Raw genomic sequence first — 26,101 nt, forward strand, 5'->3', positions numbered from 1 at the left:
TATGACACTTTTCAGAATGTAACATGATCTTGTTAACTCGCAAGCTTGCAGTTTCAGCAGGGATTACAGTAAATTGAACATTTATTATTGTTTAGGGATGTCAAGATTTCGTGAACCAGAGGCATCTCTACACCGCATAGGAACCTAAGACATTTCTGCAGCCGAACAGCATGGCAAAGCATCTGATCTGCATGCTAAGACAAGGTGTGTACAAAACGGTCCCTGCCACTTACACAAGCTGTAGGTTTTGTTGGTATAAATCATACCTGTCAACTCTCCTAATTTTTTCGTGAAGATCTCTAACGAGTATACAGAGGGGGCACTTGCTTTAGGCCAGTTTGTTCAGATAATTTCCTTAAACAGGCTAAATCGGCAGCAGCAAGAACACTGAAAATGCGGTCTGTGATATAAAACAGTGTTGTCAGTTCTGGTGTTTCAAGTTCGCTGCCGCTTTGTGTGCTATATCTCAAGTTAAATAATGGTTAATTATGTGCGAATCAATGCAACAGTGTGGGTGCTGAGAGGAAGCTTTAAAAAAATCTGTGCTATCTCGCCAATAAAAAATTTTTGTCTGCAGAATTTTTACAAAATATAAACTTCACAGGTTGCCATGTATGAAATAATGTACACCACTGTTGCTATGAATATGCCATATTCATAACTTGCAGTTTCGGTCTACTTGAATCGCATATATTGAATCTGGCCTACCTTGGTTTAATCAATTCATTTAGGTAGCCTCCTCTGAGTTATATGTAATTGGAGGCTATTGTAGAAATGCATGATGTGCTCCCCACTGACTGCATTGTGACATTTTTTTTAGGGACCATCTTGTGAGGCACGCATATCCTTTCATGTCTTGCTATGATTTGCCCAGCAAAAGCAGCAGGGCTTTGGTTACCTTTGTTATTACGAATTCTTGTAGACTTCCATTTCTCTCTCTTGTAACATACGTGCATGTGCAAATTCTGTGTTCCTAATTATATTTCCGTAAGTTGTCCTAATTGTGTATTACATTTTTAAAACATTTGGGGGGGGGGAGCGGGTTATTGATTCCCATAATACTAGAGAGAAAGGGACCTCAGAACAAAAGGCCACAAAAGGTGGCTTAAAGTGTTCGAAGCTCAGAATCTAGCATTCTGTCTCCTAAAGCACTACCAGTATGAAACTGTTTCTAATTGCTTTGTTTTTATAAGCTAGCTGCCTGATTTGCAGCCACATTGTGATAAAGTATGTTTTTTTCTTCTTTTGTTTGAGTTCTTTTGTTGAATGTTCTCCTTTTTAGTTCAGAAATTTTTTCCTACCGCCTCACGCAATACTTTCACTGGAGCCTATGAGGTATGTTTATAAATAAATAAGTAAATTCCTGAGGCATGCAACAAACCATGCAAATCAGTCCCTAAAAAGTCCTAACGAGGATCTATTATTTTCAGCAGCTACCTCAGTCATACTGTGCTCACTGGCGCACTGACAAAAACCATTGCAGCATTAAAGCACTACTCTAAACATTTCCCTTTCAACATTTTTAACTCTCATATGCTGTCTTCTCCAAATCGTGTTGAGTGCATCTGGAATGTTTCGGCAATTGTTTTTACATCAACCATTATGCAAAGGTTCAGCTTGTTGACTGTTGCTTATTTATATCTAGCCTGATCTGTGGAGTTGACTGTATGCTTTCTTTTTTTGCATACCTGCCATGGTTGCTTAGTGGCTATGGCGTTGAACTTCTAAGCACGAGGTCTCGGGAGGAATTCGTGGCCATGGCGGCTGCCTTTCCAAGGGGGTGAATAGCGAAAGCACCTGTGTACTTGGATTTAGGCGCACGTTAAAAAACCCGAGGTGGTCCAAATTATTCCGGAGTCCCTCACTACGGCGTGCTTCATGATCAGACTGTGGTTCTGGCATGTAAAACCCCATAATGTAATTTAATTTTTTTGGACAAAAACTAAGGTGGCTTTTAATGATGCCACCTTTTCACATTCCTGCATAACCACAAGTTTGTCGAAATAATTGAACAAATGTCATCAGTCTTCTGTAAAAGCAAACTTGTCTTGTACAGCAGCTCAAATAAGCCATTTTCAGTGCAATAGCAGGCTTAGGATGTTGCCAGAAAATTGTGTCGCATAAGGATGTGCTGCATCGGAAGGCACGTTTCTTGCTCATTGTAGCATTATTTCGTCTCTGTGTTTCTTTCAATGGTATTCACTGTGCACACATACTAAAGAGATAAGGAACAGGTAGATGGAACATCCACAGTGCACGCATACCAAGGAAGTCATGGTCAGACAGAGAGCGATAGAGCACAGCACGCTTTCACTCTCTGTCTGTCGCTTATTTCCCTCACATGTGTTCATTGTGAGCACCACCAAAATGAACAGTTACCGACTTGCCCAAGCTTCAACTCTTGTGCTTGGTGTTTTTGTCTACAAAATGCCCATAAGCAAGTCATAGTGGTGGTGATTTTCGCATGTATGGAAAAGGCTTATTCAATTCCAGAATAGCTTCATTTGTTCTAGGCATAGTAATGAACTTGCCAGTGTTTATTTTAAAGGCTGAATTACATAAGAAACTAGTGTGGTATTCCTAATGGCACCCTTTTGCATTAAGTTTGTGCAGATGCTTGAAGCTTGTACTACGTTGAAGAAAATACGGTTGAAGCTATAGAAGCATGTTTGTCAAAATGTAGTGAATGCTTCCCGGTAGAAATCCGGAGTTATGCTTCTTGGGACACTTATTGGTTAGCCTTATTGGGTAATGCGATGAGCCTTATCGATGCTATAATGTGGCAGGGTCTGCAGGATGGCCAGCGTTACAAAAACATTAACATCATTGTAAGAATACATGTTCTGCAATAATATAAGGATTGCCCCCCCCCCCCAAGTGACAACGCTTGCTTACACTATATCTGGGATAAACCAGGTTTACTCAGCCAGACAGCCATCCGTGCATGAGAGGGAGGGGGCGGCAAAAAAGGGGCTTTTGAGTAATCTTCTTCAAGTAGGTGGCTCATACATCAGATCTTTCTTACTGTGCATGCTATGTTGCTCAAAGTCAACTTAGCTATGGGTACAATGTCTGCATTTTATTACTGTTTATGCCTAATGCAGGTTGCTTTGTTCACAGTGTCACTTTCTATATTGTTTCTGTTATGGCCCTAACCTCACTTGTTTTAATGTTGCTATGGGTATGGCTTGGCCTGGAGATGAAGTGTAAGCAGACCATGCTATGCTGCGGATTGGTGCCAATCTTCACATCCGAGTTGTTCCCACGACAGTCAAGCACCACTGTGATTTGCTTCATTGGCAACGTAATATAATATGGTGAGCTTGCACCTCAATATTGGTATTGAAAATTATGTTAAGTAAAAGACACAAGAGTTGGCCTTTATGACAGATACTCATGTTCTTTTTTTTAAAGAGCTCTTTTAGCACTGTCCTTTATGGTCACGTTTTCAGAGGATGCTTATACTCCTTTATTGCAAACTGCCGTGGAGCTAGTTTATGTGTTAAACTAGCACTCTTTCACCAAGAAAAAGTCCAGTTTTTTCTCGCACAGCGATATGGTGGAAAGGACGAAAGGGTTGGAATAGATCAATCTGAATGCATGTTGCTGACACAAATACAAAAAGGGCGCATGGCATGGCTAGCGTAATTTGTTTTACAGTGATGATAAGCAGTCTCAATGTCTTAAAGCACTCTGGTCCTTATATTTTGCCACACTCAAGTGGTTTTTAAATATGGGCGCACTTGCACTAAGAGCAGTGCAATACTAATGCCAAATGACCCACACATCAAGTTTGCATGGTCACGCAGCCTGCCATTTATACATTTGGCTTGTTTTGTGCAAAGGTCTGAACTTTAACACTGCAGGATACTTCACGATATGCTGGCGAGAGTAACCTGCACCGTGGAACATGCGTTCAGTCAGCTCCTTCTAAAGTAAAAGAAAATGTCCACGTGTGTAGCTGCCAGGGTGTAACCCTGAAATCTGTTTCTGCTCCGCAGCTTGAGCTTTTTTTCAGTGACCACAATTTCATTATTATGAAACGGAATGCATTAACAGGTTCAAACTCAGGGTAACGTTTTTATCTGCATGACTTTGTGGACAAAAACTGATGAAAGGAGGCGCAATGCCTCCTTTCATCAGTTGAACCTGTCCAGGGGACAGGGACGTCAAGAAGTTTTAAATCCATTTGCATAGGCTTACAATCGCAAGGCAAACTGCTGTAATTGTGTGAAAAAGTACCATGCACTTATTACTTCAAGGAATAGTGCCAATCTTTTTCAGCTGTAGTTAGCACCATGTATGTACACTGCACGTATAATTTGAGTTAAATGTAAGGAAGGTATTGCAGAATTGGCAATTTAAAACTAATGGCCATAATTTTGACATCAGTCGATCTTTGCTCAGACCATCTGACAATTTCTTGAAAGTATGAAATTTTGTTTATGTAGCTGCTGTCAGCATATTCTATATTAGCATTTGGTCTTATGCATATACTGTTTGCTATAAAAAATTAACTTCTTGAGTTTCACATGCTAAAACCACGATATGATTATGAGGCACGCTGTAGTAGGGAACTCCGGATTATCCCTTGCACCCTTGTTAACTCAAACTCTGATATCTCAATATATCAGTTAAGTCGAACATTTTTTCGTGGCTTGGTATCGACTTTATGTATATTTGACCTCTTATCTAGCAATGCTTCTGTTCTGTGCTCCGGATATCTCGAAATCTTGACTGCAACACTGTAGGGAAAATGTTATCACCCAAAAGTTTCCATACGTTGTACGCAGCTGCGATATCTCCAAAAGTTGCAAGATCGCAAGTTTGTAGCAAATTCTGCTTCATTCTACGCTACTCTTGTCATCCACTGTTAACGGCCGGCAGAGATCTCATTGGTAATCCGGGCAGAATTTTTCTCTGACCCCTGACAAAATGCAATGAGCATGATAAGGTACTGCCTCCTGCTTTTTAACTATATTACATGAGAACACTATAATATGGTTGTGCATCATCCTGAACGGGACATCGCATTAGATGACTCTTGCACTGGATAGTGCTTGGTGCACCTGAGAGTACTTCTACATGTCTCGCTGATTATTGTCCCTTAAAGGCACTAAAATGACGCGCGATGGACGCTCGCGCGATATAGTTAGAAATGGGGGAGGCTGTACACCTGGCCTACAAAACATGCATGTTCATGTGTACGCATAGAGTTGTCAGCTTGCTTATTTCCTGTGCTCTGTGTTTCTGTGTGGATCTGTGCGCTAAGCTGTACTGCGTGCTGTGCCGAATGTTTGGTATGTTATTGGTATTTTCTTCATTAATAAGTTCAGGGCCACGATCTTGTAGCAATGCATTGTCTGATGCCATTTCTAATCATGCTGTATCTGTAGCAATGCATTGCTACAGATGCAGCACCAGGCCATGATCTTATTGCATTGCTACAAGATCGTGGCCCCGAACTTGTTAATGAAGAAAATACCAATAACATACCAAACATTCGGCGCAGCCCGTGGCATGGCCTAGCACGCAGGCCCACACAGAAACACAGAGCACGGGAAATAAGCAAGCTGACAACTCTATGCGTACACATGAACATGCATGTTTTGTAGGCCAGGTGTACAGCCTCCCCCATTTCTAGCTATATCGCGCGAGCGTCCATCGCGCGTCATTTTAGTGCCTTTAAGGGACAATAATCAGCGAGACCGGAAGAAGTACTCAGGTGCACCAAGCACCCTCCTGTGCTAGAGTCGTCTAAGGTGATGTTCCCTTCAGGACGACGCACGACCATATTATAGTGTTCTCGTGCAATATAGTTAAAAAGCAGGAGGCGGTTCCTTCTCATGCTCACTGCACTTTGTCAGGGGTCAGAGGAACACTCTGTCCGGATTACCAATGAGATCATGGCATAGAATGAAGTAGAATTTACTACAAACACCATTATAAAATGTTCCATCAAGCCAGCAACCAACTAGCCCATCTAAGTCTCTTAATTATCTATATGGGATAAACCAGCCAAACACGGTGGATGCTAAAACCACTATTCCACTACGGTATTTAATTGCTGGCAGAACAGTAGCTTCCAAGTAATTTATTAGCTTGTGTCCATGCTGCTTTTTAAATGTGCATTTTATGCTTGTACTGCTTCTGTTGCTTCAACACAATTGTTAATCAAGTAAGTTGTCTTTTTTATTATAACACTTGTTTCAGTGGCCCGCTAATTGTGACAGTTTATTCTACCACAGTAATGCATGTTCCCTTAGAATCGTAGCCAAATTGCCTGAAACCAGTTACCTTTGAATGAGATTTGTTAGTATTTCCTATGTTCTGAATGCTTACCCATTCTTATCTGTGTGAACATAACTGCTTTTGCCTTTGTGTGAACCTGTTGCTTCAGTGAAAAGAAATTGTTCGCTTTTCTTTACTTTTTCAGGCGCCCTGCAAGCTCTCACCAAAGCAACACATTCCCCTGGTTTTCTGTCAGAGTACCATTTGCATTTCGAATAAACTATGCTTGTCAGATGTGCGACATGCCCCACCTTAAAATTGGAGCGCTTCAGTATTATTGTTTGAATGGGTGCACATAAAAACATATGTAAAGTATACTTATGTCTTTCTTTTACAAGTCCTCTTCACCCGACATTTTTCCAACTTAAAATTAGGCTTTGCTGTACATTTGTTTTATGCACAAACCATGACAGCAACACAACACTGCACTAAGATGAGTACAAATGATAAAGCATGCAGTACACCTGCAAGAATTACATTTGCATACTTGCAGTACATATGAAAATGAGCTACCAATCTTTTTCAGGTTGCATACTCTTATTGGTCATACATGTCAAGCGCACTCATAGGCCATACAAAAATCGTTCAAGGCTGATGTCAAATCCATAAGTGCACCAAATAGATTTAAAGAGTGACTTATGTTAAGTGACATCGGACCAGTCTAACGGAACCTCGCCCAAATAGGGAAATAAATAGGTTCGAACAGGGTTAAACAGGACTGGGTTAAACAGGACAGGACTGAACAGGGCCAAACGGGAGTGGACTGAACGGGGACAAACTGGTCTAGACTAAACGGGTTCAAACAGGGGCAAACAGGTCTGGACTAAACAGGTACAAACGGGGTCCCGTTCCATAATCCTTCATAATCCATAATCCGTTCCAAATGCACCTTCACTCCCAAGTTTCCGCCGTCAATCTTAGCACGCTACAGACAGCCAAGGCTCCCAGAGCACGAAGCAGCCGCTGCCTGCAAGCACTACCACCCGAATTCGGTGCTTTGTCATCGAGGCTAGAAATAACGATGTCAACGACCACTACAAGCCAGACCAGTCAAATGCACGATACCCAGTCTTCTCTCCCACATGTTTTTCATGCGCCACAGACACCCATACCATTTCAGGGAGACACTCTTGAGGATGTCGAAGACTGGCTGGACCACTTCGTTCGAGTTGCCAGCATCAACGAGTGGGATGATTTTTGCAAGCTGCAGAGAGTTTACTTCGCGCTGGAAGACTCTGCGATGTCGTGGTACGAGAACCATGAGTGTTCCATTGAGATATGGTAGGAGTTTAGCCGACAACTCCGCGATGAGTGCCACAACGCCGAAAGAAAGGAGAGAGCTGAACAAGCCATCTCTTCTAGGAACCAGCGGCCCACCGAGAGAGTCTCGATGTGTGTCGAGGACATGCTTCGTCTTTTCAGACGCGCAGAGTTTGCAATCTCCGAGGAAAAGCAAGTGCTATATATAATGCATGGAGTCAAGGAACATGTTTTCGCCGGACTCGTACGCAATCCACCAACAACCGTGTCAAAGTTCGTGAGTAAGGCAACTACGCTGGAGCGTACTCTCCAGCATTGGTCGTCACAGTACAAACGCCACGACATCACGGCTACGGCATGCTCTGTTGGTTTCGACAGGGAGAAGCAGGACCTCGCAGACTTCATACGAAGCGCTGCGCGTGACGAACGGCGGCCACTCCAAGCATTGGGACCAGTGGCACCCCAACCACCTCTGACAGCACTTGCGGACATCGTCCGGAGTGAAATCAGACAAGGAGCGCCGCCACTCGCGTCACGAAGACCTGAGGGCCCCGACCTAACACATGCGGCGGCATTGAGGGCTCCTGCTTCGCCATCCACAGGCGCCATCATGCGGAAAGTGAACCAGGCTACTTCTTCTTTCTGGGGTTTTACGTGCCAAAAACAGTTCTGATTATGAGGCACGCCGTAGTGGAGGGCTCCGAAATAAGTTTGACCACCTGGGGTTCTTGGAGTTCTTTAACGTGCACTGCAACGCAAGCACACGGGCATTTTTGCATTTCGCCTCCATCAAAATGCGCCTGCCGCGGCCGGGATTTGATCCCGCGACCTCGTGCTCAGTAGCGCAACGCTTTAGGTGACTGATCCACCCCGGCGGGCTGAACAGGCTACACATAAGTTCCCGGACACCCCTTCGCATCCGCTACCCGGCTCAAGGTACCCGAAGGTACCTATGTATCTACCACCTGGCTCAAGACAGAGTGCAACTAAAGCAAGTGTATGGCGCTCGTCGGATAATCGTCCGCTCTAATACACCTGTGGCGAAGTGGGTCTGGTGTACCGCGACTGCCAGTACCGCCAGCTAGGTCTCCGCGGCTTCTACCCTGACGCGCCATGCCTCCGCTACAGTGAGCGTCCCCGCGAAATCGAAGTGTATCTGACGGGCCAACGAATTCCTTCGACTGTTCAACGCCGCCATTTGCGATCACCATCGCCTCGCTGGTCCGTGTCACCTAGCTTGCCCTCGTCGTCTTACGCTCCCCTGAGGAACCGATCACCGAGTCCTCACAGGGGATACTAGGAACCGCGACTTCTGGGGTGAAGTCGTTTTCCAACGAACTTTCAAAGTAGCCCCCCTCGACACAACGACCCGATGACGACCGTTCCGGTTTTTCTTATTTTTCGACACTACTAAGATTATTTCTGCCGACTTCGCCGTATTTGCTTATAATCATGCTGTCACTGCCATCGTCGACGCCGGTACCGATTATTCAGTTACGAACGTACACTGGCATCTAAATTGCGGAAAGTCGCCACGCAATGCCAAGGGCCCCAGTTGCGCACGGCCGGTGGCCATCTGGTGATGCCAACTGGAATGTGCACGGCACGTATTCGAAACCGCGCGTCGACGTTCACGGGGTCTTTCCTCGTATTAACTTATGCTCCCACGCAATAATCCTTGGAATGGACATTCTTCGTGAATAGGGCGTAATTATTGACCTTCGTGAGTTTCTGTTGTCATGCGAGGACCCTTTTCCTTCTGAAGCTGACGCTACCACACAATTACGGAAGACAGTGCTACGTGTGTCCGATCAATCTGTGACTCTGCCCCCTCGCAGTAGCCTCTCTGTCGGTGTGTAATGTGAACAGGACGTCCCCGACACTGTTATTGCGGAGGCAAATTTGTCTTTCCTTCTTGAATGACAAATCTACGTTGCCCGAGGAGTTATTCAGCCATGCAACAGACAGGCTCACCTGCTGGTCACGAACTTCAGTGAGGAATATTGTCATCTTCAAGACGCACCGCCATTGCCTACTTTACGCAAACTGCGGATGTCGACTGTCTACCAATATTAGCAGCTCTTTCGCCGTGCGACCATTCTGCCAAGGTGTTCGCCAGCACTCTTGATGTGAACCTGAACATACCGTCAGCACAACGAGAGAACCTTCTGGATATGCTCGATTCTTTTCAATGTTGTTTCGCTATAACGACGAAGGTTAACCAGACGCCGCTTGCTCAGCATCGTATCATTACCGAGCCTATGAACATGCCCATTTGACAACATTCCTATAGGGTGTTGTACTATAGGGTGTCTCCTCCAAAATGACTTTGGACCAGAAAAAATTTCGTTTTGGAGCAGCTTGGATCAGACTAAATTTCCTGTTGGAGCAATTTGGATAAGTTAAAATTCCATTTGAAGTAGTCTGGAGCCGGCCAGTGTGAATTGTGATGTAAGAAAGGAATATGGGAGCCTACTTGCAAACCCCGACGAAACACAAAATTAAACACGATCAGGGTAGTAGAAGCGCGCTTTGTAGCTACAGCAGAAAATGTACTCAAATGATGCGCTCCATTCGACGCGTAAATAATTTCTGGGTCATCATATGTCACCGAAGACCCAGAGAGCCGCAATCAACCCTGGGCTGGTATGACGTAAAACCTTTCCAATCTGTTTTTATTGCAATATCAATTATATGGGCACTCCAGGTGCATTTCTGCTGTCGCATTGACGTTCCATATAAAGTGTAGGTGGGATAGCATCATCGACGCGCGCCGTTGCTGTGTGTGCGAGTTAAATCGTGCAAGGGTGGGCTGACGATGGCGGCTCATTCTCACGCGCGCAAGGGAGGAAAGCGGGGAAGAAGAGCGCTGTCTTCCGTAGCGCGCAAGGCACCGGGGGGAGGAGAGAGAGCGGCGTGTTCTACTTCGGTGGCTGCTGTGTCTGGCATAGTAGCGTGGGCCTTATTTTAAAAGCGATAGGCGTAGGGGATAAACTGCGAGCGGCGATAGCTTCGCGTGTGCTTTAATTTCGCCGCCGCTTAGTTTGTGTTCAAGCGAGAGGCAGCACAATGGTCAATTCGCTCCCTGCTGGGCCACGCTACCTCACTCCAGCGTTTTGAAAGTGAATTTCCGCGGTCATTGAGTGAGATGTGCAGATATTTGCTTGTGCGCGCATGACACCATGCTTGTTAATTTAGTTAGTAAGCGAATGTTTAAAAGTTTACACGCCCGATAAAACAACTATCCATACTTCGTATAGCTTTTTCCGTTAGCTTTAGGTAATAGGTCAAAATGGCTCAGGTCACGCCCATATGGGCATAAAGAAAGATTGGCCTAGTTAAACGTTATACGGCCCTTGTCACAGAGACCCCCGCCTGCTCAACCCACTTCAGCATGCGCCTCCCTTATATCTGATTGGCTCGCAGTGCCCTCATCCTACTTTTTGTTGTTTTGCGCCTCATCTAGGGAGCGCCGCGCCACTTGGCCCACTCAACCATACTCTAGTACACTCTACATACAGCTGCCCTTGGCCGTTCCGACTGCACCGAGAACAGCCGTGAGTGGCCGCTCGCGCGCCGCCCACTTGCCTGAAGCGCCGAAAAGCACAGCGTTCACATTACGTGGTGTGCGGAATGTTATTTTTGGAGAAGAAATCCACTATCTGTTCGCGGCCACTGCTGCAGCACACATTCCGAAGCCGATGTGGCACAGCTTGGCGCAATTTCGGTCGCATTTTCTGTGTCTGGCTCAGTTTGGTCCAGAAACTTGCGTTTGTATCAAAATGGCGCAGGAGTCCCACCTCTGGCGACTTGGATTTCATTCCAACGCTACCTTGCGTACCAAAGGAGGAAAGGAGGAGGAAAAACATTTATTAAGAAAAAAAATAAACAAGCAGGTGTCTTCCTGCTTGTGTTGGGAGGTGCCCTCAGTCCAGGGCTCCTGCGGCTCTTGCTGGTCACGAGGGTCCGAGCTAGGCAGCACGGCCTCCCACTGCTCGGTTGTGGGGTTGGGTATATGCGAGACTACCTGTATTTTGGGGAATGCCCATGTGGTGTGATATAGGGAAGCGTAGTCGTTGCAAAGGGGGCATTTGTACGAGTACAGTGCACTGTGTATTGCGTGTAATCTGCTTAAATGGGGGTATGTGTTGGTTTGTAATTGTCGCCATGCTACTGCGTCTTCGCGTGAGAGGGTCTTGTGCGGGGGTGGGTATTGACGTCTGTTCAATCTGTGGTGTTCTAATATGGCGTGGAAATGTAAAGGTACAGGCTCCATAGATGCGGCCGTATCCCTCTCCTGTGGCGCCCGGGTGGCATGAGCTCGGGCTACAGCGTGCGCACGCTGATTTCCACGGAGGGACTCGTGTCCTGGAGTCCATACTATTTCAACGTCGCGTAATGGAGAGGCTTGTTTGAGGAGTCGGGCGGCGATGGAAGATATTCTGCCTCTGGCATAGCTACGGCAAGCTGATTGGGAGTCGGTGATAATTGTAACGTGTTCTTTGGTTTGACTACAGGTGATGGCTGAGGCGATGGCTGTCTCCTCCGCTTCGAGGGCGTTGGCTGTGCGGACCGTCATCGAGACCATCTCTTGAAGGTTATGGTCGACAACGCTGACTGCCATGGCTGCTTTTCGGGGGTACTGCGCGGCATCTGTGTATAGTATGGTGGGGAGGTTACCGTATCTTCTTTGAAGAGTCTTTGCGCGAGCTTTGCGACGACCGGCATGATGTTCCGGGTGCATGCTTCTGGGGATGGCGGCGACCTTGATATGCTCCCGGATGTTGGGGGCCAGATAGATTGATTTTTCGTGGCCTCGGCCCTGTGTTGGGTAGCCTAGGCGCGCTAGGAGCTTCTTGCCTGTTGGTTGAGGGCTAGGCGTTCTCGTTGGCTTGTGAGGTGGGCGTCTATGATTTCTCTTACTGTGTTATGGACTCCTAGGGCTTCGAGCTTGAGTGTGGCTGTTCCCGGTGGTAGGCCGAGCGCTTGCTTGTATGCTTTCCGCAGAAGTATGTCTAGCTGATCTTTCTCTTTGGGAGTGAGGGGAAGGTACGGGGCAGCGTAGGCGATGCGGCTGATTATCAGGGCCTGGACGAGCTGGGTCACGTCGTCTTCTTTCAGGCCGTGTTGTTTGGTGGTGATGCGGCTGACCATTCGCATGACTTGGAAAGTTGTGTGCTTGAGACGTTGGATGGTGTATGCGCCTCCGCCGTCCTGTTGTATATGGAGGCCGAGGATGCGGACGCCATTTACTGTGGGTATTTATTTGCCGTCGAGGGTGAGTGTAATGTGAGGTATTTCATTGAGTTTTCTACGGGATTTCTGTCGAACGAGTAATAGTTCCGACTTCTCGGGGGAGCACCGGAGACCGCTGCTTCTTGCATAGTGCTGGACGACGTCGGTCGCTTGTTGGAGTGCGTCTGGCTTTTCTCCTTCAGAACCAGTGGTGGTCCAGAGAGTGATATCATCGGCGTATACTGCGTGCCTGATTCCTGGTATTGCGTTGAGTTTGTCAGGTAGCTTCATCATAGCAATGTTGAAAAGGGTGGGTGATAGAACGGCACCTTGTGGGGTTCCTTTGTTGAGAGTAGGTAACGTCGGAGTTCTGAGTGAGCCAACGCCTACTGTGGCCGTGCGGTTGGTTAGAAAGGCGCCTACGTAGTTGTAAGTATTACGACCACAGTTGGTAAGACTTAGGTTTGTAAGGATGGTATTGTGAGCCACATTGTCGAAAGCGCCTTTAAGGTCTAGTGCTAAGATCGCACCGGTGTTGTGTGGTGAAATGTGTTCAGGGACTTGTTCCTTCAGCTGAAGGAGAATTTCGTGGGTAGAAAGGTGGGGCAGGAATCCGAACATCGTTTCGGGCAGCAAGTCGTTGGATTCTAGGTAAGATTGAAGTCGGTTCAGAATGACGTGCTCCAGAAGCTTACCTAGGCATGAAGTTAGTGAGATTGGTCTAAGATTTTCTAAGCTGGAGGGTTTGCCTGGCTTTGGAATGAGGATGATGTCAGCGTGCTTCCAATCCGCTGGTAGCGTACCCGCCTCCCAATGATGATTAAATAGGTCAGTAAGAGATTAAATGGTGCCGTCATCCAGATTGCGCAGGGGCTTGTTATTTATTTTGTCTCTGCCTGGGGTGGTGTTTCGTGTGAGTGCATGGATTGCTTGTTGCACCTCAGAGATGGTGATCGGCTTGTCCAGGTCGTGGTTGTCGCCTCCGCTGTACGTGGGAGGTTGTCCCTGTGTGGGTTTGAAATCTCCTATGTACCGCACCCTCAACTCTTCCAGGATGTCGTCATCAGAACCCGGATGGTTGTGGAGGAGACGTTGAATTGTTTGCTGGCTGACTGCTTTGCTTTGCGTGGGGTCAAGAAGATGGCGTAGTAGCGACCATGTTTTGGCCGTGCTAAGAGTGCCCTGCAACTTATTGCATAGTTGTCGCCAATTCTGACGGGTGAGCTCCCCAGCATAAAATTCCGCGGTTGCCGTGAGTTTCGCTATACGTAGTCTCAGTTTCCGGTTATGTTTTTGCCGCTTCCATCTCCTAACAAGGCCTCGACGGGCCTCCCACAAGTGAAGAAGGTGCGGGTCTACTGCCGTAATGTCTGTGGTGAGTGTGATCTGTTTTGAATGTCTGTCTACATCTTGCTGGAGCTCTCGTACCCACTGTTCGAGATCCGCAATAGCCCTCGAGGAGTCATCCGCTCGCTCTTTGCGAAAAGCTGTCCAATCTGTGAGTGTTATCTTTTTTATCGGGCGGCGTGCATGTGTAAGGTACAATGTGGTGGCAAGGATGCAGTGATCACTGCCCAGGGTTTCCTCCGTGTTGTGCCAGGTGGCTTGTTGTATCCCTTTAGTGAGGGTGAGGTCAGGGCACGTATCTCTGGAGACGCTGTTTCCTAGACGTGTGGGGTATGCGGGGTCAGTGAGGATGGTGAGACAGTGCTGCTGTATCATATACTGGAGTGCAGTACCTTTTGATGTGGCTGTCGTGTAGCCCCATGCCTGGTGAGGCGCGTTGAAGTCCCCTACTATAAGTAGGCTGTTGTTTTTGGCTAGGGTAATCGATTTTGTGATCAAGTAGTCGAACTTGGCCTGCTTCTGCTTGGGTGGGCTGTAGATGTTCAATATGAAAAGGCTCTTTCGGCCTCTTCGGAGGGGTAGGATCTCAATTAGGTTGTGGTCGACGTCACTGCCATCTACTGTGTGTTGTATTGTAGTGAGCGTTTTAGCTGTAAGTGTGGCCACGCGGCTTTCAGGCGTGGTAGTATGTGTGTTGTAGCCGGTTTGAGTTGGGTGTGTGCCTGTTTCCTGCAGTGCGATGACGCTCGGCGCCGTATTGGCGTTACTTATGTACTGTCTCAATGATCCGTGCTTGCGTTTGTAGCTACGACAATTCCATTGCCAGATTAAGAGTGGGTTTTCGTTGCTGTGGTTGGTTTTGCTATTCATCCTGGTTTACGGGTGGATCGGCAGGGTGTCCCTGCTCTACTTCCTGTTGTGCCATTGTTTTCACCTTCTTTCGTCGCTGATCTTTCGCGAGCCGCGTTTCTTCGATTGCATTTGCAAGTTGCTGAATACTTTGCTGCATGGCTAGCATCTGCTGTTGCAGTGCATCGACTTTCTCTTCGACTTGCGCGATTTCTGTCGGTTTTGCTGATTCCGCGAGAAGCATAGGTTCAGAACTCTCCGAAGATGATAGTGATGAGGGTGTGCTTATTGGTGCGGACTCCTGACTGGTTGTACGACTGGCGTATAATTCTGCAATGTGCGTGCGAAGTTTGTTGTTTTCTTCGTGGAGGCGTTTGTTCTCCTCTCTGATAGCCTTTAGCTCAGCTAGAATTTGTTGTTGAATATCAGTATTGTGTTTGGGGAAAGAAATGTGTGGGGTGGGTGCTGGGTGTAGATGTGGTGAGAGGGTGTTGTTTTGCGGGGCTGTGTGACAGGGGAAGAACCGTGCTGACCAGCTCACCGTTTGTGGTCCCGGCGCAGCAGGTCCGCTGGGGTTCCGGGTCACTCCCTGTTGGTTCCGCGAGCAGGAGCAAGACCTGGAGCTGGAACGCTTCCGTCGCTGGCCTGGGCGTGACCGAGACCTCGATCGTGAGTGGTCATGGCGGCTGGTCCTTTGTCATGCTAGGGGTATCTTCTTTAGTCGATCAGGGCACTCCTTGGAAGCCGTAGAATGGGACCCCTGGCATAGGGCGCACCGGGGCTGGCAGGGGTGGTCCTGAGTGGGGTTTCGTGCACCACACTGGGGGCACACGTTGACTTCTGGCGTTGGGCATACATCTGTCCGGTGGCCTACTTGGTGGCAGATGCGGCAGACATGTGTCGTTGGTCTGTATGGTTTGCAGCGTACTTCACCGCTGTAATATCGCACGTAGAAGGGTACGGTCTTGCCAGTGAATGTGATCACTGCCGCGGAGGTCTGTCCAAGCATCCGGGCGTGTAATATTTCACTACCAGGTGCATATAGACCGTTGAGGAGAATTTGCCGCCACGTATGCCGTGACCGCAAATTCTCGACCGCCCAGATGAATTGTAGTTATGTGACGGATGCTCATAGCTAGCTCTTCATTTGGTGTGCTAGCAATAGCGATGTTTTGTACTGGGTCAATTCTTACCGTGAGGGTCCGTACGTGCTCAGTGGTGGTGTGCTGACATGTCATCTTGATGCCTTCAGCAACCTGCGGCGTGGTCCATGTGGCAAGGTTGAGTCCCTCTCGGGGGTGGATGATGACCTTGAGGTCGTTTCGGGGCAGCGGTGGGAGTCGGGCTAGTCGGGAGACCGATGGGTGTCGGGGTTGAAGTGGGGGATTGGTGGGAGTTGATATTTTTTTCCGACCGTACTTAACAGTGAGCCAGTCTCCGCCGTCAGCTTCGTCACGAAGTGGGATTTGTGTATGCTCGAGATTCATCTCGGTACCGTCGTTGGTGGCCATTGGCTCGTCGGAGTGGATCAATGTCTTCGGCCAGACCTCTAGGGAGCTTAGCCTAACCTCTCTTAAGCCTAGGTCTCGAGTGCGGCAAGAGATGGCGATCGGCCGTACTCGTCGTTAGGGTTAACTGGGCGGACGCCGCTTACGAAGTTGAGAGGCAGGTAATTCGTGGAGCAAGAGACTCCCAGTGTAGATTTGGGTGTCCTCGTGTTCTACTCGACGTAAGGAGTCGATTGATGCTGGTTGGGGCGGCGTCGATGGCAATTATCCGGAAGTTTAGCGATGTAGAGGCGGAAGCCCATGTGCGGTCCTGATCGAACGGCTTCTTCTTCGTCTTCCTTCCAGTGCGTACCAAAGCACTGAGCAGAGATGGGAACTGGGAGTAGGTATTTATCTGGTGTCGAAAATGTGGGCTTGGACAATGAGACCTACATTTTTCTTCTTTCTTGTTTTCTATTCTTGTGTATCCAAAAGGATGGGGCGTAGAGAAAATTGGTGCACATGGCCATATATCTGGGAGAAACGAAAACGGATGCACGGGAAACAATGATACTTGCATGTATTGCTTTATTATTATATCATTTCTGCCCGCGGGAACGCAGCGACCTGTCGCGAAGCGCGCAAGGGGGACGGGGGTGTTAAAAACGGGAACCCAGGAGGGTTGAGGTGGGATTTGCCAGTATACTTTTACGAAGCCTCGCTTAGAGAAGTATTTCTTTTTCGCGGCACTGGCGAAAAATGCGTCGGCTCTGGGCAAGGGTTCTGAATACGCAATTAGTACGTCATTCAGACGCCGGAAATCGAGCAGAAAGCATTTGGTTTTGTGGGGCTCATCCACGAGTAGGCACTGGGAAATTACAGTGCGACCTCGAGACCTTAATTATGTTGAGAGCCTTCATCTGCTGTACCTCGGCTTCGATGTCGTCAGTAGTAGCAAATGGTAAATGGTGCTGCCTGACGTGAATTGGGGCGTCTGTTGTTAGCTCCAAGTGGCATTTTATGCAGTCAGTCTTGCCCGGAACATTGGAAAAGATGGTAGAATACTTTGACATTGCTTCCTCCAGTTCCTCCCTTTGCTGACCGGTCAATTTGGCGGGGATTTTCACGTCTTCTACCGCTTATGTCTTTACATATTCTGGGATGGGGATTTCTTGTTCTTCGCCCGTGTCGCTTACCTCTACGAAGGCCTGACACTGATTGGGCATGCCTAGGGTTGCTTTCCGCTATGTGTATTCAATTAATATGTTAGCGTGGAAGATTTTTGGCCCGTTCGGCGTCTTGACTGTGAAGTCGAAGTCCCCAATTATTGTTTGGACTTCGTATGGCCCCTTCCAATGAAGCAGGAGCTTGTTGTTCTCGATTGTAAGCAAGATGAGGACTTTGTCACCTGGCTTGAATTTCCACTCCTTGGTTTTCCGTTTGCAGTGTTTCCCGTAGCGGGCTCCCACTTTTGGTTGTTCCTCGTGGGCCAGGCGACACGTGGCTTCCACCCGGTTTCGGAGGTCGAATATGTACTGGTAGGTTGTCCTTAGATCCTCGCCCAGCTCTTGCTTGGTTCATACTTCTTTCAGGATCACCAGAGGTCCTCGGACATGTCGGCCGTATAGTAGCTCAAAGGGTGAGAATCCGAGGCTTCCCTGGGGCACCTCTCAGTATGCAAACAGCAACGGCCCTAGGTAACGGTCCCAGTTTGGTTGTTTGTCTGCGCACATGAGCTTGCGTATCATTTTAGGATGCCGTGAAACTTTCCAATCACCCACTGAGAGCGGTGTAGAGTTGGCACACTGATAGAAGGCGTGCCACTTCTCTCATTAGTTCTGAAGTAAAATTGGGGCCTCTATCACTCAGAACTCACTCGGCACACCGAAACGCGAGAACATGTCGACAAGACCTTCTGCGACTCGCTCGATCTCAATGCTCGGGAGTGCTACAGCTTCGGGATAGGGCGTGGCACCATCCATGAGCGTTATAATATAGCGGTTCCCTCATCCTCATGGTGGGTGGATAGAGCCTGCTATATCAATGGCCACTCGCTTGAAGGGTGTGTCAATGTTAGACACCTTGCAAGAGCGACATGCCGCACGCTCCCTTTTGGGAAATTATGCTGGCAAAATATCGCACGATGCCGCAAATGGTTTCTCATCGGCGGTTGCGCCAGGCCAGCACACATTTTCCTGAATTTGGTTTTTCGTTTTCTCGGTACCCAGATGTCCGGCCGTAATTCCGTCGTGGACCAGCTTCATTACGGTTTCTCGGCTATTCTTCGGTACTACGTGCTGTCGAATATAACGTCAATTCTTCTCCCTGTAGTACCTGCAAAATAACTCATTCTCATGAAAGAACTCTACCGTGAAATTGCTGTTGCGGCATTTGAGATAATTGCCGACTTGCGAGAAACATATCTTTAAAGACTCGTCTTGTTTTTCTTGTTCCGTAGTGTTGAGGCGCAACCAAGGACGGAAAAAAGTCAGGACAGGAAAGAACGTCTAAACACTACAGAATAAGATGAACCAACTAGCCCAGCAACAAGTCCTGATCGTTCTTCTTACTTGTCGTAGTTATGATTCCCGTCGGGTTCTTCTCGGAACCGGGCGGGGAAAGGGGCTGGTTGGGCCTTGCCTGAGCCTTTGCTTGAGCTAGGGTGACAGCTGCCGTGGTGTTCTCGTCAGCAGTTGATGGTTTTCCGCGAGGTTCTTCGATTGCTGATAATTCGATCTTCGGCTCTTCCTCCAAAGGTTTCGGATCGTGTGGGGCTCGAAATTCATCGATGTTTCCTAGGGTTAGGGCATACAGTGGTTTGTTCATACAAAAATCAGTGACACTCCCACTGTAATAGAGGGTTTCGACGTCAATGTTGGCTTCAAGAAGCTTCTTAGTCATACCATCGACCAGGTACACTAAACTGGTTTCGCCTGTGAGATCATCGTTGACTAAGTCCCTTCAGACAGCCTCTGTGCTACTGCCGGTATCTCTTAACACCGTGATTGGTTTTCCTGCCATTTTACCGGCAAGTATAGGCATTCCTTTTAGGAGAAATTGTGAGCGTGGTGTCATCACAGCTTTAACAACAGAAATTATTTTTTCGTTTCGCAGTTCAACAAAGCCGGCGTTTATGTCTTCTACTTGGTGTGTTGGTGGGGCATACACACATGATGCCTGGGAGCTTCTTTCCCTCCATTGCGGCATGTCTCGGCTTCGTGACCAGTTCACCTACATTTAAAACACCTGGCATCAATGGGGCGAGTAAAATTGCTCCGAGCATTGCTAGCAAGGTGGCCCAGTCGGTTACAGAGATAACACATCGGAACGGGCTTCTGACGATCTCTCTTTTCATCACATGCCGGTTTCTTTGCGTCCTCTGGCCCCTCTTTTTTTGATCTTGCAGAGAGTGGTGCGTCCCTGCGCTTCCATAAATTGGTCTGCCAGTCCTAGCAAATCATGAAGCGACTTAACTTTCCTTTCTTTCAGATAGAGTGACAGGTTCGGGTGGTAACTCATGAGAACTTGCTCCTTGAGCAGAAGGTCCCTAAGCGCACCGTACCTGCGCAGTCTCTGAAAGTTCCATTCACTTATAAATTTTGCGGCTGAGCCGCGCGCAAATTGCGTAGTAGTCTCGCCATCGGCAGGCTTTCCGGTCCCAAACTTATCGCGGAAGCCTTCTCGGTGAACCTAAATCTCTTTAGAAGAGCGGCTTTCACCCTCCCATAATTAGAGGTATCCATTGGGTCCGCTTACCGTACACACTAAGTGCTTCGCCTGTCAAACACGTGCACAACAAGTCAGTGGCTCATTGATCCTGTGGTCAATTCTGGCTTTTAGCAATTGTCTCAAACCTGTGCAAGTAAGCATTCAGGTCATCTTTTCCTTCATGGAATACCAGAAGCAACTTGCTTGGCTTCAGACGGAAGCTAGTTTCTTTCCTTTGAGTGCTATCAACTCTTGCCTGAGCGAGAGCGTCCAGCTGTGCGCTGCTGCAAACGAACTCGTTCGCTTTAGAACTCGTGCTGTCTTTGACTTTCGGTCTACGCTATTTCAGCTTCTCTTTGTTTTCTTATGCGTCGCTCCTTAGCCTCTCTTTGTCCTCTAATATGTCGCTCATTTGCCTCTATTTGTCAATTTATCTGTCGTTCCTTTGCTTCCCTTTCTTCTTTTATCTGGCGCTCCTTTGCTTCACTTTCTTCTTTGGTTCTTTCATCCGCTAGCTTCTCTCTCTCTCTTTCTACAACATCTTTTTCCTTCTGGCTAATCCATTTCCGGAGTTCAGCTCCGGAAAGACCCATCTTCTCACCGAGGGCAACTAATTTTTCGTGATCCATGACGTCCTTCAAAAATCTAGCCGCGTGCAAAAAAAAACTGCCTAGATTTTGACTATCGAACTGCTGTCTGCACACAAGTTAGCGAAACGTGGTACAACACTCGAAATAGTTTACAATAGTAATGTGAACTACCCCAGGCTCTTTTTCCATACTAATGACACACAATTTGCACCAGACAGGTCCTGTTGCGGACGCCAGAAATATTGTCACACACCGCGTGAACGAGGCACCAACGCCAGGGCAAATTCCAAAGCCGACTTATCAGCTTCCAAAAAATAACTCAGTGAATACACGGAAAATTAATATGAGGCCTTCTGGTGTACAGGCGAACCCCGACTGTGTTGCCCAAAGACTGAGTCAGAGCACAGATTTGTCAGAACACAACAAAATATATTTTTCAAGTATATTCTTGAAGCACACACAAGCACACTTCGGCTAGGCACATCACACTGCAATTCAGATGGGTGTTAAAACATTGGAAAATAATCAACGACAAGCACTAAGAGTTGAACACCTGCAGTATAGAATTAATACGAACGCAACATCTCCACTCGTATTTACCCGTGCTGGTCTTGAGCTGGACGACCTCGGCGTAGCTTGGGGCAAATATGGAAGAAGGAACTTCTTACGGAAATGGCAGACGCTCGAGGAACTCGTCGTCAAGCTTGCCGGGGAATCGCTTTATTCTGCAGACGGTCGGTCTACACGTACCTTCCCCGGCGCGGTTTGATCCCCCCTACTGATTCCCGCTCGGCGCTTTTATAGCCTTCCCCGGCGTGTCTCAAAACTTTCGGACTGAGTCGTGCTCCCATAGCACGAACAAAGCCTGGGAAGCTTGTAGACATTTCTCACGTTTCCAGCCGCAGCTGACGAAGCGTCTTCGAGGGTGGTGACTCATCCGTTGGCGCACGCTCGTCCTGTCGCACACCTTCTCTCGCTCTGCTGGGGTCTGGCAGAGTGGCAGAGTGTTACGACGCCCGTGCTCTCTCTCCGCTATCTCGATGCCGTAACCTTCGCGTATCTTGTCAAAGCTTCAGTGGGGCCAACGTCCTTCTTTGCTGGCTTGGGTGATACGCGGTGCGCGCTTTGATTATGCGCACTTTCATAACAGCAGGGCACGGCATCGGTGTCCGGATGGATTGCACTGGTGGTCGTAGCCGCAGATGTGTGTCCAACAGCTTTCGCCCAGTAAAAGCTCGGCGAACCGCTTTAGAAAGGTGTTCCATTCTAATTTGAGAACAACGCTTATGGCCCTATGAGCTTCAGCTGCAATCTCTGGGTCACAGCAGGTGTCAGTCAGAACAACACTGAAAACACAAACACTCGGCCGACATGCACGAGACCCAGTGTCACTAAGCTTCAGCAGGCTTATTTACACAGTCCAATGCCACGCTAAACTCACGAAATAACGCAGTGGCAGTAATATCACACGTGAATAAGTCGCACTGCAAAACACTATCTGAAAGAAAACCTCAATACAAAAGCTATAGATCAAAAACCTCAGTCAGGAAGAAAAACCAACAGAAATTTGATACTCGTCGAGGTTATTCACGCGTTGAGGGATTCGGCTTGAGCCATCGGCTTTGCCTGTGAGACTCCCCTCTTTTACGCACCCCGAAATAATGTTTCTACGAGCCTATCGGTGGAAAAGTTTCTACATTACTATTAAGAAAACGCAAATCCATCGCTTTTATGCTTCTCACTCTGTTCGAGCGCGAATGGAAAAGAACATCGGCAGTATACAGCCGAGAAACGCTGGACAAGTTTGCATCAAGAAAAATTGGCTGTTTCAGCCGTACATAGCACAAGCGCAGCGAAATAAAAGCAATAAAGAATAGAAAGGAACAAGGCTATACAAGAAGTCACACCAGAGGCACTTCACCAACTGAATTTTACTAGTACTAATGAATTCTCAGTGAAATTCCCAGCGTAAATGCCCAATGAAAAAGCTTTGCTGGTGGAGCAGCGGTTTCCCTCAACAACGCCGATGCCAATGCGGGCACCTCGCTGGCACCTAAGCTAGGCGGTTGTTTACATTCCTGTATCGAAGGGTATATATCGTCGCCTATCGGTTTAGCATTGGAACAAAACCGAGCATGACGGCTTTTCCGTGAAACTATTCACTACAATGCGTTCAGATTTACCCATCATATGTATGACCCGAATACTTTAAGGGAATTGCCGCCGAGAGTGACTGACATACTTCGGGAGCATCAATATTGATTGGTGTTGGCATCGCTTGCCTTGTCGCCCCTTCCTTTGTACACATTGTGCGAGGAGTGGTTTGATTTTAGCTCGTTGCGAACAAAACTGAAATATACAAAACCGGTTTATACTAACGAATTTTTTTACTTTTAATTCAGATCTGTGGTAGCTAGCTCACGAACTTGTCTAACACGCTAGACCTATACTTCTGCTGAAGTGGATCGACATCGGCTTCAAATAATGTGGTCGTCTGGCAAGGACTGAAGTTTGTGCATTTCAACTTCGAATGAAAGTTTTGAGCCATTTGAATCACGAGTAAATGTACATAAAGGTGAAGGCGTTGCGGAAAGAGCGCTGTCGGCGCGACATTTTTCCTCAGTCCGCGATCACACGGATACCAGCCGAACGACAGCCGGATCTGCAGGCGTCAACGGCTCGAAATCCTGTCACACTGCGACGACTCGCAAACGTCGGTTGCGTTGGTGTCCGTGCCTGTCTACGTGGTAAGCTCGTACTTCAAAGAGACGGTCTTCTGACTACTTGGCTCATCGTTGACGTTGAAATTTTGCGCACATAGGTTCCATCTCAGGCCCGACAGCGACTTTACATGCGGAGCGGCCGCCACTTTGTTTTGGTCCTAATGGTGTTTGGAAGCTGCCAGTAGAACTTCTTGATGGACTATTAAGAGTCCTAATGGTGATTGCAACGTGCCCGTAGAATTGCTTAAATGAGCGCCAAGAGTCTAGATGCCCGTAGAAATTCTTGAACGACCGTCAGGAGTCCTAATGATGTTGGGAAAGTGCCAATAGAAATTTTTGAACGACCTTTAGGTATCTTGATGGTATTGGGAGAGTGCCGGTAGGAACTCCTGGCTGACGTTTAAGAATTCTACATGTCCAACAAGATAGCTCTGATGTATTTTTTAAGTGTGTAGGCATGTTTGCTTCCTCTATGCCCTCGGTGCATTTCTGTAGTCTAGGTATATCTATCCGTGGTACTGCGCCACGCAATTTAAACTAATCTGCGCAAATAGTTTGGAAAGGAAATGGATGGATGGACGAATGTAAAACTTTAATGAACGTCCTGAGGTACGCGACTCAGCGCGCAGCGGGCCGCTCCCACGTTGGGACAGTCAGGCCATGCCCGACCGCCGCATCGTGGGCCCTCTGGACAGCCCATAGTTGCGCCTCGGCATCGGGGCTCTTGATAGCGGAGAGCCACTTGTCCTCATTTATTTGTTCCGTGCCTCGTAACGAGGGCCAACGCCAGAGCATATGGTCTAAGCTAGCGAAGTCATTACTAAGTCATTGATTTGGTGCGGAGCACGGCTGGCGCTCCGCACCGAAGTCATTGGAAAGGAAATGTAATTTTTTACTTGTACCGTATGATAGAAAACTGCTTGAAATTCAAATGCCAGAAATGGTTGCGGGCGGCCTTGGTTGTTATAGCACTGGCAGCTGAGCGCACTCGTGCTTATTAGTGCTGATTGACCGCTATTTCTTTCACGAATATGTATTGGGTACGGAAATGAACTTATTCACGTTCGTGTGATGTGCTTAATATTGTGCCTTAAGTGTATTTTTCAAGCAATAGAAGAAGTGACTTACATTTGAGAAATTCTGCTGTAGCTCGGAGATCGACGCAATAGAAGGAGCCGGCCGGGAAACATTCACAGGATTGGAGAGCTAGGGATATTAATAATACTAATCAATGGTAGCACCACAAGATAACAACGTCTACGTTCGATATGTGAGGTGAATGGGCCTACTGTTTACATGACATTAAGCTTTGTTTGCAGACATGCTAAAGGAAATCAGGACATAAGGACGATACAACTGAGGTTGGGACAGTGCATATTGCCTCTAGAGCATAAAAGTGCGTAATTTCGGCGCACTCACCAACTGGCTGTCGGATTATTGTCCTGTCACCCCATGTATGAATCTTGCGCGCGACGGCGACATGCAACGTCATGGAGATTGTGGTAGCATCGACTCGGCGCCTACGAATCTAACTCTACGTGAGCGATGACTTTGAGCGATTTCGCCCGGACGTTGCTGGTATGAGGGCAGGAAATGCGTACCGAAACTGGCCTGATGCAAGCTATACTAACTTAAGTAGTTTGTTTTGCCGTACAGTACAGCATAAAATATGTGTGAAGGTCTTGCAGTAGGTTTTCTTGTTATTTATTTGATCCTGGCACGCATCACACTTTGGTCGTTTGCTAGTTTCGTGCGACAACCCGGTAGCATGTCACTGATGTACATTCTCTTCCGGTTTGATGCTGTTGGCTAGTCGCTCATAGCTCTTCCAGGCGTCGGGCGGCGAAATCTAGATTTCCTGAACCGAGCCATCAAGAGACAAGAACTGGCGATCTGTTCGCGCAACGGCTTGTTTCGTCGCTGGAAGCCGTCGCTGTGGCACACAAGATCACTCGCATGGGGTTTGAGCTTGACTGGTGAATGCCGTTAAGCGTTGGTATAGTGTTAACGTGGTAATCGTTTAACCAATACATGCTGTCTAGATTTGCTAGCGTCGGTATTCTTCCCACCAACGTTGCCATGGTACCTGCCTTGCTATTTGATATTCCAGCTGACAAAGCTGACAACGGAGTTCAGTTTTACTTGCGAATGGCAACGTTTCAACAAAAATGTCGTCGCCTATTAGAGCCGGCAGGTGATTCTGCTGCCCATTCCACAGTTGTATCGAGTGCTGCAGATTACTAGCGTCACGCGCTCACTAGAATTTAAAACAATTATTAATTCCAGATAATTACTCACATAAGAAGAGAACATACGTTTTCTTACACATTTTGCTGGCTGCTGGCTTTCAATATCGACAACAAAACAAACCCCCCATTATGAACCAAGCGTTCTCCCCCTGATCTCAATGAATGATCTCAATAAAATTTCTACTGCCTCTAAGAAGTCAGTCACACAGAATACACGTACTTGTGCTCATTATCATTCCGACTTCGTGAAGGACCTGGGCGTAATGCATTCTGTCCGTGGAAGAGGTAGGTGGTACACTGCGCTCTCGCCTTCAATAACGCAAGCTGAACAACGTAACGGAGAAGCGCGTCTATCGTGTTGT

At 47.6% G+C, this 26,101-nt stretch overlaps 1 protein-coding gene across 1 annotated transcript in view; it reads right to left on the bottom strand.

The window, feature by feature from the left end:
* LOC119439972 (membrane metallo-endopeptidase-like 1) overlaps window positions 1–26,101 on the bottom strand; it is a 306,684-nt gene that overhangs the window by 221,466 nt on the left and 59,117 nt on the right. Inside the window, exon 5 of the mRNA XM_049662691.1 lies at window positions 24,619–24,696. Within this exon, the coding sequence (XP_049518648.1) occupies window positions 24,619–24,696 (78 nt within the window). The remainder of the gene's footprint in view (window positions 1–24,618; window positions 24,697–26,101) is intronic.

This window comes from Dermacentor silvarum, chromosome 2, assembly GCF_013339745.2.
Source record: "Dermacentor silvarum isolate Dsil-2018 chromosome 2, BIME_Dsil_1.4, whole genome shotgun sequence".
Classification (NCBI taxonomy): Eukaryota; Metazoa; Arthropoda; class Arachnida; order Ixodida; family Ixodidae; genus Dermacentor; species Dermacentor silvarum.